Source organism: Lagenorhynchus albirostris, chromosome 9 (assembly GCF_949774975.1).
Source record: "Lagenorhynchus albirostris chromosome 9, mLagAlb1.1, whole genome shotgun sequence".
Classification (NCBI taxonomy): Eukaryota; Metazoa; Chordata; class Mammalia; order Artiodactyla; family Delphinidae; genus Lagenorhynchus; species Lagenorhynchus albirostris.
In genome coordinates, this window is record NC_083103.1 from 96892750 (window position 1) to 96909795 (window position 17046).

Genomic DNA, 17046 nt, shown 5'->3' on the forward strand with positions numbered 1-17046 from the left:
TAAGGCCTGTCCTACGATGCTACTTCTCTCTCCCAACCTTGCTCCCACCTAACCTTGCCCCTACCCACTCCTGGGAGAGACATGGTTAAAGGGGGTCCTGGCTGGTACACAGGGAGAAGAAGGGAAGCAAACAGGGAGACTCATCAACATTGGCTCATCAGGGTCTGAGGACTGGGACAGCAGGAAAGAAATAAGAAGCCATGGGCTGGGTGAGGGTCCCCAGCTGCTCCCATTCCAAGCCCTCTGGGGTACAAGCACAGGACTCTATAAGGTGTGGCTGAAACTGAGACATGCATGAGAAAGAAAGGGGGAGAAATGACCACTTATGTCGAAAAAGAAGGGAAAATCTGGGCAACGCCGATGGGCAGCGTAGGGACACAGGCAGTGTGCGTGGGACGAGATCGGTTGCAGCAGGGGGATGGTTGTGACATCCAGAGACAGTCCCCCTCCCCCCACCGCCGCACCCTGTGGCTTCTGCTCTGAAGTACAACCACGGTCCTTTGTTAGCAGGGGCTGAGTGAGAGGAGAGGAGGGCATTCAGCGAGGGAGGTGTTTGGCATTTAGGATTATACCGCCTTGGAGATTTCACTTCCTACATCTCAGCATAGAGCAATACACCATAATCACCCAGCGCTCTCGCTGGCTGACCTTCCTCAGAGTGTGGCTTTTCTCATCCTTGTTGGCTAACTTGCTACCTGGGAGATAAGGATAAATCAGTCAACCCCTGGGTGTTTTTTTTTTTCTACTTCCTGCTCTCATAGGATGCCTTACATCTCAAGCCTGTTTTTTTGTTCCCTTCCCCCATAAGTCATACTAATTTCTAGGGACAGAGAATTGCGCATGCCATTAGCCGTGGTAAACCTTGGGAGCGATGCTTGGACAGTCTATTGTCTCACTTCCTAGACAAGGCAGAGAGTTGCAGCACTGGTGGCACTAAAGACCCTTGATCTTTCTGTGTGCCAGAAATCAGCACAGGCGCAGGGCGGCCTGGACGCGCCCTGACAGTCAACCCACCAGGGCTGTTCTAGGGCTAACCATCCGTTCCAGCCCTCGGAAGCCATGTCTAGAGATGCCAGGCACGTTAAGCGTGAAAAAGAAGAAAACTAACTCTCTGTTGGAGGCTTATCAAGCCACTTACACATGGGACTCACTCCTTTTCTTTTTTTTTTAACATCTTTCTTGGAGTATAACTGCTTTACAATGGTGTGTTAGTTTCTGCTTTATAACAAAGTGAATCAGCTATACATATGCATATGTCCCCATATCTCCTCCCTCTTGCGTCTCCCTCCCACCCTCCCTATCCCACCCCTCTAGGGGGTCACAAAGCACCCAGCTGATCTCCCGGTGCTATGCGGCTGCTTCCCACTAGCCATCTATTTCACATGTGGGAGTGTATATATGTCCACGCCACTCTCTCACGTCGTTCCAGCTTACCCTTCCCCCTCCCCATGTCCTCAAGTCCATTCTCTACGTCTTTGTCTTCATTCCTGTGGGACTCACTCTTGATTCTTCCCCCATTTCTCACTCCCCCCAGCAAAAAGCCCCAGGCCCAGTGGAGTGTCCACCACGAGCTGTCCCTCCTCCACGTCCGGGTGCAGGTCAGGCCTCGCCCTCATCAGCCCTGGCCTCCAGCACCAGTTGCCCGCCTGATTTCTCTGTTTCTAATCTCCACCTACTTCAATATACCCTTCGTACCGGCCAGAGTGGACTTTTTTAAACACAAGTCCAACCACATCATTCTCTTACTTAAAACTTTTTGGAGCTCTTCCTACAGAAGAGAAATCCAAGTTGTTGTTTTTGTTTTTGTGGCGTTTTGTTTTCTCTTAAAAACATGCTTCAAAGGCCCTCCAAGATCTGTTCCCAACACAGAATTCAGAGCAATTCTTCCAAAACGGAAGTCAGATCATGTCGATCTTTTGCTCTGGGCGCTCTCTTCGCTCTCGGCTTCCCTCAGAGTCACAGCCAAAGTCTCTACAATGGCTGACAAGGCCGTGCCTGTTGTGGCTGCTCTTATCTCTCTGCCCTCCCCGACCACTGCCTGCTCCTGGCTCTCCGCTCCGGCCACACTGGCCCGTGCGAACCCAGCGCCCAGCACGCTCCACCCCAGGGCCTGGCCGTCCCCTCTGCGTAAGCCACTCTCGCCCCAGATAACTGCAAGGCTTCTTCCTCATCTCAAATATCCCCTTCCCCGTGGGGTCTTCCTCGACCCTCCTGTCTAAAATTAGAAACCCTCTTCCCTAGCACTTTGGATCCACATTCCCAGCTTTATTTTCCTGCAGAACACTTTTCTGATGCTGTTATGTATTTTACATATTGGTTTTGTTTGCTGTTGGTCTCCTGAAGAGGAATAGACAGTTCCAAGAGGCAGGGATTTTCGTCCGTTTCACTCATTGCTAATCCCCAACTCTTAGAACAGAGCTTGACACACAGAAAGGGCTGAGTTGACATCTACTGAACGAATGGACTCTGCCTGTGTCCAACTCCCTCTCCAGCCTCCCGTTCCCTTCCCTCTGCAGTACAGTGACACCCCATGACTGTCCCTATTCTCATGCAGCTACTTCTAACCACGTGATTTTATTCACTTGTCCTGGAATTCTCTGCCCCCTACTCTTCCTTTGGCTGCTTCTGTTTTACCTCTAAAGACCCAGGTCAGACTTAACTGCTCCTAAAAAGCCTATATGACCCCCCGTCCCCAGGCTGGATCAGTGGTCAGGTACCGTTCTCCCACTGCATCACTGCATCCCCTATGAACGCATATTTAAAACTGTATGTCATAAATATCAATTTGTGTCCCTCTTCCTCAGTAGACCCAGACCTCATAACAGGCAGAGACAATTACTTTTTTTATTCTTTATTTCTCAGCACCTAACATCGTGCTTGGTACCCAGTAGGTGTTCAAATTTGTTGTGTTGAACGATGGTATGACATAGGCCTGGTATCAGGAAGTGACAGGGTAAAACACTCAGAGAATAACACCAGGGCAGCCTCAAAACTCGATGGTGGGGACAGTTTATAGAGCACCTTCCAGCTGGGAGGAGGGGTTGGGGTGCTAAGGGCAGCGAGGGGGCCATGGAAAGTATGTGCCTTAAGCTGAGACTTAGAGAATGGATTTCGAGGAGAAAGGGGGAAAAGCCAGGTAACTAGTCTTTCAAGAAAAGACGTGAAGCTGGCCCAGGAGCCAGCCAGGAAGTGTTGGCAAGCACCTGGTCCCCAGAGGGGTTTAGAGTGGCACTAAGCAATGCACATCTGTCGCAATTCAAACGCCGGCCTGCTCTCAAAGGTTCTGGGGCCTCTGCCTTCCTGGGAGGCAAGCCCGCTGGTACCCGAGCCTTTTGGGGGCCACTCTCTCTGTGGCGCTGAGTCGCTCCATCCCTCCCCCCTTTCCTGACCTCAGCTGGACCCACTGCCCTGGCCCCTGCTCACCTGCCTTTTTACTATTGCTGTTGTTGGCAGGTTAATGACCTAGTGGCTTCTTTGCCCGTCACCTTAGACTTGGGGGCGGTGAAAGTCTACCAGAGTGGCATGTCTACTGCCGTGGAAACGGATTTTGGGCTCTTAGTGACGTTTGACGGCCAGCACTACGCCTCCATCTCCGTCCCAGGCTCCTACATCAACTCCACTTGCGGGCTTTGTGGGAACTACAACAAAAACCCTCTGGATGACTTCCTGCGCCCCGACGGCAGGCCAGCCATGTCAATCCTAGACCTGGGAGAGAGCTGGCGGGTCTACCACGCCGACTGGAAGTGTGACTCGGGCTGCGTGGATAATTGCACCCAGTGTGACACGGCCACCGAAGCCCTCTACTTTGGCCCCGACTACTGCGGCTTCCTCAACAAGACCGACGGCCCCCTGTGGGAGTGTGGCACTGTCGTGGACCCCATGGCCTTCGTGCACAGCTGCGTGTATGACCTGTGCAGCGTGAGGGACAACGGGACACTCCTGTGTCAGGCCATCCAGGCCTACGCCCTCGTGTGCCAAGCCCAGGGCATTCCGATCGGAGACTGGCGAATCCAGACTGGGTGTGGTAAGCTGGCATCCTGTCCACACGGAAGGCCACGCCTGTGCAGGGGGGCCGGGAGAGGGTTTCGGGGCTCCTCGGAGAGCTCCCTGTTAAGACACATTGCCCGAGAGTCAGGGTGAGGTTGAAATATAGCAAATGATAAAGAACGAACTGTAAAAGCATCTTGACCTTTCTCCTCACCCAGTACTGTGGCCAGAAAACAAGAAACCACTGATGGGCATCCGTGCAGGAGACGCGGAATGCATGGCCGGAAGGGGGCCCTTAGCAGGGGTGGCCCGGGCAGAGTTGAGCAGGGAGGGGGCCGTTTCTGAGCTGGAGGTGGCTGTCCCCACAGCTGTTGGGGACATGTGGACACTGGCCTGGGGAATCAAGAGCAGCCTTTGGGAGAAGAATGCACCTCCCAGATGGAACCCATGGCATTTTTGTCCTTGGATGTTTCCTCTCTACCTTCAGGTTCTGTGACTCCTGCTCTAGAGCATTTCAGCTGGTCCAAAAGGGGCAGTAGACAGGGCAGGTAGCAGACCCGGAAAGAGGCCTTGTTCTAAAATGCCGGGTGGTGAGGAAAAAAGCCCCCAAAGTGTGGGAAATCCAGCTGTCCCCTTGGAATTACACTTTTGGATTGAGCGTTTGGAACAATTTAGCTATCTTATGTCTTCCTTCTATACAACTTACATCTCTCTCACTTTTCCTAGTTATGTAAATGTTAAAAACGGGCAAACGAAAAACCAAATTGCTTCTTGGAATTTTGTTTCTTTCCTGGTCCTTGGTTTTCTCCATATGAGTAAACCGAAAATTATTATCCGTGCATTTGAGAGTGCTATGGAGGTGAGATTTAAAAGTTTCTTTCAGTTCCAAGGCCAGAGGGCAATTTTTTCCTATCTGTATAGGTTGGATTCATATAAATCAATATGTATCAGAATCAATTCTTAGAGAATTGATCAAACTACTAAAAGACAGTATATTTAAATGTTTTTGTGTGTGTGGACTGGCCAGCCTCTATCATGCCTGGAGTATCCATACCCTGATTGAAGTTGAGATTGAATATGACTTCTCTTTGACCCTTGTGCAATCCAAGGGCATCCAATTACCTAATTTTTTGCCTATAATGGTTATTTTTTTTCTAGTGGTACTACTATCCTACCCTCCACGTTCCTCTCCCTGTCTCTCATTTTAGTGGGATGAATTGTATTTAAATCAGAGAACTCGTCTACCAGGCTCTTGAGTCTCCGCCTGTTGGGGTCAACCAGACTCAAACCAGATTCAGATGTTCTTAAAATAAGAATCGAAGCTTTCCAAGGCAAGAAGGGCCTTCAGAAGGCATCCAGTTCCAGTTCAGTCTCCTGGGGGAATAGGCACACAGGTTCTTTTCAGATAGCTAAGGTTCTTTCTTATTTTTAATATCCCAGAGAATTCATTTTCACAGTCTTCTTTGGTCCCTGTTTGAAAGTTCACTTTTTCAAATTCCTCCTCTAAGAGTCAGATTTTTCATTTCTCCTGTGAGTTGGATTTATTTCCTCCTAGGAATGGGCCGTGTTCTTTAAAGTCAGACCAACTTATATGCCCATCAGTTGAAGATCTTAAACCATCTCGATGGTTGTAATTCACCCAGTACTAAAGCTGTATTGAATAATCAGTCGAGTCTAGTTAGGATAGGAACCTGAAGTTTTATTTCAGTCAGGATGATCCAGTGAGATCCCGCCCCATCACATTGCTCAGTAGTTACTACCAGAGCAGCTGCGCCCCTTGCGCACCCTCAGTCTCCCTTCCCCCAGTGAGTGGTGGCTCGGCCTTCCCTCCAGGCGCCAACTGGTCCAGAAGGAGCGTTCTTCCTCCAGGCCCCCGTGCGTGGTGGATCTGGCCGGTTAGCCCCTGGGTCATTCACCTTGTCGCGCTCTCTCCTCTCCCCTACGTCAGTGTCCATGGTGCAGTGCCCGAGCTTCAGCCACTACTCCGTGTGCACCAGCAGCTGCCCGGACACGTGCTCAGATCTGACGGCCTCCCACACCTGCGCCATGCCCTGCACGGAGGGCTGCGAGTGCAACGAAGGCTTTGTCCTCAGCACCAGCCAGTGCGTCCCGCTGCACAAGTGCGGCTGTGACTTCGACGGCCACTACTACGCCATGGGCGAGTTCTTCTGGGCCACGGCCAACTGCACGGTGCAGTGCCTGTGCGAGGAGGGCGGCGACGTGTACTGCTTCAACAAGACGTGCCGTGGCGAGGAGGTGTGCACAGTGGAGAACGGCTACCAGGGTTGCTTCCCCAAGCGGGAGACCTTGTGCCTGCTCAGCCAGAACCAGGTGCTGCACACCTTCGACGGCGCTGCCTACCCCTTCCCCGTCGAGTTCTCCTACACGCTCCTCAAGACCTGCCCTGAGCGGCCAGAGTACTTGGAAATCGACATCAACAAGAAGAAGCCGGAAGCAGGGCCTGCTTGGCTGCGGGGTCTCCGGATCCTGGTGGCCGACCAGGAGGTCAAGATAGAAGGCATCGGGGCTTCAGAGGTCAAGGTAAGACCCTTGTGGCCTTGGAGACTTTCCTGATGAGTCCCACCAAGCGAAGGAGCCGCGCTCTTCAGGCTTGCCTGGCTGCCTCTGACCGTGAGCGGATTCTAGGAAGGCAATGACTCCGAAATGGGAGCATTTTCTAACTGTCAGCACCAAATAAAAGTCCATCAGGTGGACACCTGGAGTGAAGCTGGAATTCCTCGAATTAGAGCAGAACTAGCTCGCCAGAGTAGCAGATACTTATAGGATGCTTACTGTGTGCCAAGCACTAGCCTAAGCAGTATCACATTCATCCTAAGAGGTAGATAACATCATTATTCTCATTCTACAGATGAGAAAACAGAGGCACAGAGAGGTTAAGTAACTTCCCCCGGGACACACAGCCATAAAAGTGGGATTCACGCCTGGGTCAGCTGGCTCCAGAGTCTGTGCTCTTTACCCTGTACTATGCTGCATCTCTTTCCTGTAGATGGGAATCCGTGTGGAGTAGCACAAGGGATGCCTGCCATGGTGCCTCACGCCCTGCTGTCCTGGTCTGAAATACCCATCACTAAGCATGCAGACTCATAGATCATTAGTAAGAAGGAATCTTGGGCATCATCGAGTGCAACTCCTTGTTTTCACATGAGACTCCCAAAGGGCTAAATGAGGGCTGTGGGCCTGACAGCTGGAAGGTGGCAGAGCGGGGGTGATGGAGGGTGAGGGAGGAGCAGATCTCCCTCCTCCCAGTGCCATGTGCATTTCATAATTTCACATGACATCTAATTTAGAAAGCAAAAGTCAATGCAGTGAATAAAGCATACATCCACAAACTGAAAGGGCTGTGTTTTTATTCCCATTGACACACTGGCAGAAATTAATTTATCAAAATAATAATAGGTAGATAGGTGGATGGACAGCTAGATAATTAGATATATACACTGTGTGCTTCCAAGGGGCTGAGACACAGGAAAAGTAAAATTTGAAGGGAGAAGAAGAAGGCAGGGCGTCGGGGACAGGAGGAAGCCACACGTCTACGGTGACTGTTGCTCACACTTCAGTTTTGTTTGGAACTAGCTTAGGGTCTCACACACACACAAACAGCAAATGTGTTGGATCAGAGGAGGCTGGAAAGAAAGAAACAAAGATGCCCATGAAAAAAACAGTTGATGTCTGTGTGGTTTCCGCACACTGTCAGCTTCTCAACCTTACTCCAAGGGCTAGTCATGGGGCAGAGCCACGTCTTTATTCACAGCCTAGGAAATTGTGGGCACCCTGTGTGTATCTGGAACTGATGATAGCGATTTGAATTTTCAGGTGAACAGTCAGGAAGTGGAACTGCCTTTTTTCCATCCTTCGGGGAAGCTGGAAATTTATCGAAACAAAAACAGCACAACCGTCGAGTCCAAGGGTGTCGTGACCGTGCAATACTCAGACGTGGGTCTGCTGTACATCCGGCTCTCCACCGCCTACTTCAACTGCACGGGGGGCTTGTGTGGCTTCTTCAACGCGAACGTCAGCGAGGAGTTCTGTCTCCCCAATGGCAAGTGCACGGACAACCTGGCGGTGTTCCTGGAAAGCTGGACCACTTTCGAGGAGATCTGCAACGGGGAGTGTGGGGATCTGCTGAAGGCCTGCGGCAACGACTCAGAGCTGCTGAAATTTTACCGCAGCCGTTCCATGTGCGGCATCATCAACGACCCCTCCAACAGCTCCTTCCTGGAGTGTCACGGCGTGGTCAACGTCACCGCCTACTACCGCACCTGCCTCTTCCGCCTGTGCCAGAGCGGGGGCAACGAGTCCGAGCTCTGCGACTCTGTGGCCCGGTACGCGAGCGCCTGCAAGAACGCCGACGTGGCGGTGCAGCCCTGGAGGACCCACGACTTCTGCCGTGAGTTCGGGTGACGCCATGGGGGCGGCCGGGGCGGGGCATTGGTAGCCGAGACCGCGGATCTTCTTCTCTTCCTGGTGCAATCGCACTCAAGGACAATCTCATTAACCCTGCACATCTTCCCTAGTCTGATGTGTCCTCTGGAAGGCTCGCCCCCCCAGACCAGACTATTGCGCACCTTTATTGTTGTTTCTAATCACACAATCCCTCTTCGTTGTAGAACAATTAGCTATTGACCCTTGGTTATATCTAGCAGAGGGAACACATCATGTCAAAGGACAGGAAATCTTTGTGATGGCTCAGTGGGCGCCTTCTCTCTTGGCAAGGCAGGACCGCATTCATTTCAGCACATGGTGATCAGTCAGGGTGCCTTTCCCGGAGTAGAGATGAGCCCCGCTCCCCAGGGCAAACCTGACAATGGTTCTTGAGAGAGTCCCATGGGCCTGGTTGTTCATTTTGCGCCCAGAGTATCTGACCCCTCTCAGCAGTACTTATAGTAATGAGAATAATTGCTGGGAAGACGAGACATATAATCCCCTCGGTTCTGGGCGAGCCCAGGGGGAGGAGTAAATGGAAGGGTAGAAGGAGAAGTGGCTGAGGGCGGGACCCAGGCCTGGAGGCAGGACTGCCCCACCTGGACCACATCTCCCACCCCTTCCCCACCAAGAAGGTCGGCCCTCACGAAGACCAGCGCTACCACTGAGATTCCATCCTTTACATCTGGTTATGTCTCTTCCATTATATTTCTTCCTACCTAAGTTTGTTTATTTTTTTAACTTTTTATTTTGAAATAATTTTAAAGTTACAGAAGGATTACAAGAATACCTATATAGCTTTTACTCAGATGACCTGTTGTTAGCATTTTGCCCTGTTTGCTTTGTCATTCTCTCTCACTGACTCTCTGTTTGAAGGGAAGTTGCAGACATCATGCCCCTTTGCCCCTAAATACGTTAAGTGTATATTTCCTTAGAATCAAGACACTCCTTCACAGCACAGTACAGTTACTGAGTTTAGGAACTTTAACACTGATGCGATAACGTAATATCCACTTGAATTTTGCCCGTTGACCCAGTCGTGTCCTTTATGGCTTTCCCCTACCCCTCAGTGCAGATCTAGTCCGCGACCACATGGGGCATTTAGCTGTCATGTCTCTTTGGTCTCCTTAAGTCTGGAACAATTCCTTAGCTTCTTTGTCTCTTGTGATCTTGTCATGTTTAAAGATTACAGTCTCGCCCCTTGTGAAATAGAATGGCCCTCCCTTTGGATTTGGTGCTCCGCCATGGCTGGGTTCTGCTCTGCATCCCCCCCAGCCCCCTGCATAGGAGAGGCTTGTTTTCCTCATGGTACCAGGTCCCATGTGGGGCACACTCTGTTCAGCCTCCTCTCACTGGTGATGGGCACGTTGATCCCCTGGTCAGGGGTTGTCAGATATCACCACTCTGTGTCGCTCCGTTTCTGTCTTGTGACTGATGGGCAGTCTGTGGGGAAGTACTTTAAGACCACGCCGCTGCCGCTTGTCATCACGATCCCTCTCCTCGGCTTAGTGCCCACTGAGGACTTTTGCTTGTGCTGATCTCCAGCATGACGATCACATGCTGACAGTTTACAGCTCCAGCACTCTCTCCACTTGTACCCGTCAGCAGATGTCATTTTACTGTGAGCAAGAGCCCTCCTATCTCTTCTGCCTGCCTGTCCCCTATCTATCATCCATCCACCCATCCATCCATCTATTTATTTACCTCAATCATCTATCTATCTTATCAACATGGACACACAGATTCCTGTTTGTTTCAATGGTTTATGTTTCATATCACATTTGTTATTTTGGCATTAACATTATGACAGATTTGGCCTGTGGGTGCCCCTTCCAGTTGCCTCCTACGTCCTTCGGATATGCCTCTGTCGTTTTCTTACTTTCTAGATTAACGAGATGCTTCACATCACCTCTTAACCTTCCCTACCCCAGCCTAGAATCAACCATCACTCCGAAAAATCATGATTCGGATTTTTCATGATTAGAAGCTATGGTCTGGTTATTAGAAGCTATGGTTATTAGAAGCTATGGTCTGGGTGAGTCTTACCCATTGCTATTGGGGTATCCTTACCTTGCCTCTAAGCCTTTGCAATAGTAACATCTCAGACAGAGCTAAGAATATCCCCCCTGCCTCCCCCCCCGCCACATATCGTTATTTAAAAATAATGCTCTGGTTTCTGAGCACCGGAAGTCCAGAGGAGCATATGGAATATCATCTCAGAGTTGGGCGGTTATATCCCTGGTGACCCTAGCCACACTGGGGAGGGATTAGTAACAGAGGCTGTGAATCTGCAGGTGGAATTCTGGAAGCATGCTCTTTTCATAAAGTCACCTAAAGGGAGGGAGGCTCCAAGGTTCCTACTGACCACCACGTCTAGTGGGACCTTAGAATGCTTTCCCAAAGCTTTCTCTTTAACCCACTTCCCACATCCTCTTTTGCCCCACCTCTAGCTCGTCTAAACTGATCTCTGCCCCTGCTCCTGTACTCAACTTTCTAGTTACAGTTCATTCACATTACGGGATTACAGAGTCTGCCCCATACCAAATCCATTTTGTTGCCAGGCCGTGTCTGTGCCATGCTTTTAGACTATGAACTCCGACCCAGCAGGAAGTGTCTCTGGTTGGTTTTTTTGTACTGCGCGAAGCATAGCTTGGTGGCATGGCTCATGCGAAGGACGTGTGGCGGGATGACAGTGATTCCCTCTTTTTCCGGGTGCGATGCCTGCTGAGAATCACTTCTCCCAATCCTTCATCGGGGCTTGAAGAGCTGGAGCAAACGCTCGTGCCTTTTTTAGAGAGAGACTTGTGGACGGAAGCAGCCACGTGGAGCATGGCTTCCTCGGGTGGAGGGCCAGGGCTCACACTTGATTAATCAAGTCTCTGGGTACTAAGGGGTTAATCTGGTCAGGGTTTTGCAGAGTGGGGATTGGATTGAGTGACAGCTGCAAATCAGGAACACAATCTTCTTTGGACCTGGAGAGAGGCAACCACTGCTTCTGTGTTCAGATATTTTTAACCAGCTCTCGCTGGCAGAGCCAGGCTGCCCAATTAAGTAATTTCAGAGGCATTTCAGGAGCCAGGGGAAGTTTTATTACTTCATGTCTGCATGTTCCAGACTTTCAGACACATTCAGACAACACAATAAGTCATAAAACGAGAGCCATTTAAATAAGTCATGTTATTTGCTATCACCATAAACCTGTAGTCAGTGTTATAACATTCATAATTTAGAGACAAATGTGAAAATCGCTCTATACAGACATATTTAATCAGTGCCGAACTAGCCTACAACTAGTCAGTGGAGGTGGAGACAGTCCTTTAGCCCAGAGGGAAAAAAGATTGGCTTTCAGTCCATAGGGCAGAGCTGTTGAGCTGGTACTTGTGGGCGGAACTATTATTGCCATGCAATTTCTCTACAGTGTCCTTTGTGTCCTTGGATTATAAAACCCTCTTAAGGAGTGATCGTATGCATAAGACCTAAAGAAAGCCTTAAAGGCAAGATCTTAAACTCCCAGGAGACGGTGACGACGTTCACAGATCTTTAGAGAACACAGACCTGTGGGTAGATTTCTTCTGTATCCCTGGGTTCATCCCGGCTCATGTCAAGTTTTGACAAACAAAAATAATAAAGAGACATGGGAAGTTACACGGAATTCCATGGTGAGCCGCATGCGCCGTTATTGTATGTGCTACGCTTACTGACGCACAGTCTTGATCTATCAAGGAAGGCTTCTGGGCAGAAGAGTGACTTGAAATGAAACTGGGAGGATGGGTAGGATTTGGCTGTGTGAAGGCCGTGCAGGAGGGGCAAAGGGTGTGAATAAAGGAGGTGGGCAGGACCATGTGCTGAGGTCAGTGAGGAGGTGGAAGGGGTCAGAGGACACCAGGAGCAGAGAGATGAAAGACACAGGGAAGGTCCAACGTGTAGAGTAGAAACACCTCCATGAAACCTATCTGTAATGGAGGGAAGTGTAAGAAGGGAAAGGGTGCAGTGTTTATTGAGACCCTACTGTGGGCTTGATATATTAGGTTATTAATCCTCAGAACAGCAGTCCTAGGTAAGTACTGTCCTTATTTAATAAGAGAAGAAACTGAAGCTCAGAGATGGTACCCACAGGTCTCTACAGCCTCAGAGCACTTGTTCCTTCCAGGACTCTCTTTCCGGAGTCTTTGAGTCAGGAGACTCAGAGTCGGGAGATGCAGAGTCGAATCTCTCTCCAGTACTTATCAGCTGGATTAAGTCACTGAACTTCAGTTTCCTCACTTATAAGACAGGGGTGATATGACTGTCCTTACCATCCAGATTGTTGAGAAAATTACACTAAAATGCCTAGAACAGTGCCTGGTGTGCCACAGGTGCTCAGAACAGGCCCATCGTCTCAGAATCTCCTACTTGAAAAGCTAAGTGCACTAGAGGAGCACGTGAGTGAGGGGCTCGCTGAGCCCTGTGGATCACCCCGAATGAGGATGGCAGTGGTGCCGATCACATGGCATTTGCTGAGCTCACCGTGCTGGACAGATAAGTCACATGCAGCTTATATACCTGCACGCACACACGTGCACGCACACTGTGCACACAGCCATACATGCACACACATGCACACACCCATGCATACCAATGAGTGTACACAGACTCTGTCTCTGACCTCTGTCCCTTTCTCAATCCCATCTCCTCCTCGCCCACCCTCAGCTCTGGAATGCCCGGAGAACAGCCATTTCGAGGAGTGCATGATGTGTACAGAGACCTGTGAGACCCTGGCACTGGGCCCCATCTGTGTGGACAGCTGCTCCGAGGGGTGTCAGTGTGACGAGGGCTATGCCCTGCAAGGCAGCCAGTGCGTCCCCCGGAGCGAGTGTGGCTGCAACTTTGAGGGACACCAACTTGCCACCAATGAGACCTTCTGGGTGGACCTGGACTGCCAGATCTTCTGCTACTGCAATGGCACAGACAACAGCGTCCACTGTGAAAACATCCCCTGCAAGGGTGACGAGTACTGCATGGAGGAGGGCGGCCTCTACTACTGCCAGGCCCGCACCGACGCCTCCTGCATCGTCTCGGGCTACGGCCACTACCTGACCTTTGACGGCTACCCTTTTGACTTCCAGACCAGCTGCCCGCTCATCCTGTGCACCACAGGAAGCAGGCCGAGCTCAGACACGTTCCCCAAGTTTGTCGTCACAGCCAAGAACGAGGACCGGGACCCGTCGCTGGCCTTGTGGGTCAAGCAGGTGGACGTGACCGTGTTGGGCTACAGCATCGTGATTCACAGGGCCTACAAGCACACGGTGCTGGTGAGCGGTCACAGGCCAGACCCCAGGAGGGGAGCCGTGGGGGTGTGAGGATAGGGGTCCCAGGTCAGCAAGTCAGGCTGCAGCTGAACCAGGCAGGTCCAGAATCCAAGGAAAAGCAGAGGATGTTAGAGCACAGAGGGGCCCTGGAGACTTCCCATCACTTTATCTTACAAATAAGGAAACAGGGCCCTCAGAGAGAAAAATACCCAAGTCACAGGCACCAAATTAGGAACAGAGCCAGCTCTAGGAATGGTGCCTTTCATATTGTAGCAGAGTGTGTTGGAGACGGCACAGACCTAGATGGAGTCCCAGCTTGGCTACACTAGCGGCCTCAGACAGTCGCTGTGTGTATACGAGAATGTGCACCTAGCATGGACTAGGCGTCAATAAGTGGTACTGCTGTCTAATCCACCTCCTTCCCTTAGCTGAGATCAAAATATTTGCCTCCTTGGGCCTCCTGCTGCCTCTTTCAGTCTCCCTTTCGCTCCCAGGGGACCTGGGAGTTCAGGAGTCTTGTCCACATCTGGAGCACCCTGGGGCTCCCTTGCAGTCTTCTTACTTTTCACTCCCTTGGCCGTGAAGACAGGAGCAGGTAGGGGCTGAGGAGTTCCAGGCATTCCGAGTCCAGCCTGAGGATGCCAGCCGCAGCCACAGGCTGGCCACCCCTCCCCCAAGGGCCCGCCCTGAGCAACACTTGGGACACCAGCAAGCCACTGCTTTAGCATTTTGGAGGAGCTGACTTAGGATGTCAACCTTTTAACACCATCCTCCCAGGTCTGCGGTGTAATTTATCTCTAAGGAGGTTCCTCTTCCTCTCATATACATTCCCTTTCAAATTCTGAGCTGTTAAAGACTTCCTTGGGCAACTGCTGATTTCTTTCCTTCCTTAGAATTTCCTTTAACCCCCTTCTCTGACAAAGAGAGGTTTCTGAGCTTCTTAAACTGTCCTCCCTTTCACGTTTACTGGAAAGTGTGCCTTCTTAGCATCTAAGATGGAAGTCTCACTATGAACCTTCTTCTTCCTTTTCTTGGGTATTTTACCCAAACTGCCATTGGTACCCTCTGTGTTTCACCTAACAGTTGGTTCCTCTATCATTTATGGCATTAATCATACTGTATTTTTCCATGATGTTCATGTCCAGCTCACTCAATATTCATAGTGGACTCCTTGAGGGCAGGAACCACACATAATCCATCTTTATGTTAAATGAATATACTGTGTGCTATGACACTCAGAGCATTTGTCAAATGAACGAAGGAGATAACATAATAAGCCCTTTCTTCCAAGGTTCCTACGACTTTCATTTTGCTGCTCGTCACTTCTTTAGCAATTTGAGAGATGAAATTGGCACCTGTACAGGTTAGGAGTGTATCAGATGCCTTGCTTTTAGCCACAAAAGGTTTCCAACAGATGTCCAGATAGTCAAAGTCGCTCTTTACAATCACTTCCCTCTCCTCCATTTTCATCAATTGTGTTAAAACAAACACATCAATCATTTTGTCCCTGTGGCTTCATCATATTTGCCCTTTTCTCCTTTGCTCCTCCTCTGACATATTTCTGCCCTTAGATTTATAATTTTGGATATCGTTCCTTATCTCTGTGACATTCAACACTTTTCCACCTTTCTACCTTTCAGGTTTTTTTCTTCTTCTAAAATATAATCTGTTAACAGGCCCTGTCCCATCCAGTGTACTCTGAAAGCGTATTTTCTGCCTTGTGTTACACGCTGTCAAGGTTTAGGTATATAGACATCTGAGGCTACCCATGTTTTCTGACCCAGTTATTTTCACATATAGACACTGGACCTTCATGAACACTTGTTCTTTTTCCTGCTCTCCCTTCTCTCCTCCCCAGTGGCTGATTCTCTTCTCTCACCAGGTGTTTCCCTCCCTTTGGGTCAGCTCACCTTCCAGGCACGTGTCTCATGAGATGCACTCACGCCTAAAGTCAAGAGCCATGAGAACTACACAGCTGGTTTCTTCCTCCCACAAAGAAATGCGGAGGGAAGGGTCTATTGGTTCTTAGGGCTGCTGTCACAAAGCATCACAGACTAGGTGGCCTGAAACAGCAGAAACCTATTCTGTTACAGTCCTGGAGGCCAGGAGTCCTAAACCAAGGTGTCCTCAGGGCCATGCTCCCCCCGAGGTCCTAGGGGAACCTCTGTTCCAGGCTTTCCTCCAGCTTCTGGTGGTTGTAGGTGACCCTTGGCTTGTGGCAGCATAACTCCAGTCTCTGCCTCCGTATTTTCATGGCCTTCGTCCCTCTGTGCCAAATCTCTCTCTCCTTTTAAGGACACTAGTCATTGGATTGAGGGCCCACCCTTTCCCCCCATGATCTCATCTTAATGATTACATCTGCAAAGACCCTATTTCCAAATAAGGTCACGTTCACAGGTCCTGGGGGTTAAGACTTCAATATACCTTTTGGGGGGACACAATTCAATCTACAACAGGGAGTAATTAGAGAGTAATGGGCATGAAGGAGGAATTGATTAAAGGGGTGGGGGGACCCTTTCCAGGGCTCTTCTTTCTAGGTCACCAGATGTCCAAAATGCCCAAGCTGGGAATAGAGTGTACAGCTTTCAGATCTCTGACAGAAAGACCAAGTTCAGGATGCTTGAAGGTTCTTTTCTTCTGGGGCCTAGGGGATAGATTTAGCATTTACTTTGAATTATTAATATGCATTGCAGGATCTGCTTGTTCAATGATTTGCGTTTGTTTTTCCCATGATGTTATTATTAGTCACCATCTCTCCCTGAGAGAAGAATAACGGCCGTCATAATGACAGCGCGCGGTGGAGCGCCAGGCAAAACACAGCACAGAGCCCGGGTCACTGCTGGTGCTTGCAAAAATGGAGGTGACATGGAAGTGACTCCTTGGGACACCGGGTCCCTCTGTGATTCTGACCTTTCTCGGCATTAAGCAGTACTGAGGATGTGGGGAAACCCACCAAGCCGAGGGAAATTAGAAATAAATATGCTATGTTTATACCAGCCAGGGAGTAGGGGTGAGCGACAGAGGTGAGCCACTCCCGGGCACCGCAGAGCCCACGCCTCAGCCGTCCACAGCCCGAGCTCCATAGAGACGGCCTCTCTCCTCCATCTCCCTCAGGCTTCTGCACAGCCGGGTCCTGCATGGTCCAGGCCAAGGGGCAGGCTCTCAGGACCTTCCAGAGCTGGTGTTTTTCTCACTGATTGCCCACCCCGTGGCCATGAGAGAAGAGGGAAGCTTTGAGCATCACTCTGGCTCAGTTGCATCTGACGGGCTTGCATTGACAGGCTGTTCTGTGCCAAGCCCTTCGGGTAGAAACGTGAGTCAGAAACAG

At 50.3% G+C, this 17046-nt stretch overlaps 1 protein-coding gene across 9 annotated transcripts in view; it reads left to right on the plus strand.

The window, feature by feature from the left end:
- Window positions 1-17046, plus strand: part of LOC132526387 (tubulin-specific chaperone cofactor E-like protein) — a 162747-nt gene that overhangs the window by 109613 nt on the left and 36088 nt on the right. For all 9 annotated transcript variants that reach the window (XR_009542544.1, XM_060160632.1, XM_060160621.1 and 6 more), the window contains 4 exons: window positions 3454-4024; window positions 5936-6528; window positions 7822-8395; window positions 13120-13721. Coding sequence is in view for 8 of the 9 variants with exons in the window: in XM_060160632.1 (XP_060016615.1) it covers window positions 3454-4024; window positions 5936-6528; window positions 7822-8395; window positions 13120-13721 (2340 nt within the window). In the remaining variant the exon portion in view is untranslated. The remainder of the gene's footprint in view (window positions 1-3453; window positions 4025-5935; window positions 6529-7821; window positions 8396-13119; window positions 13722-17046) is intronic.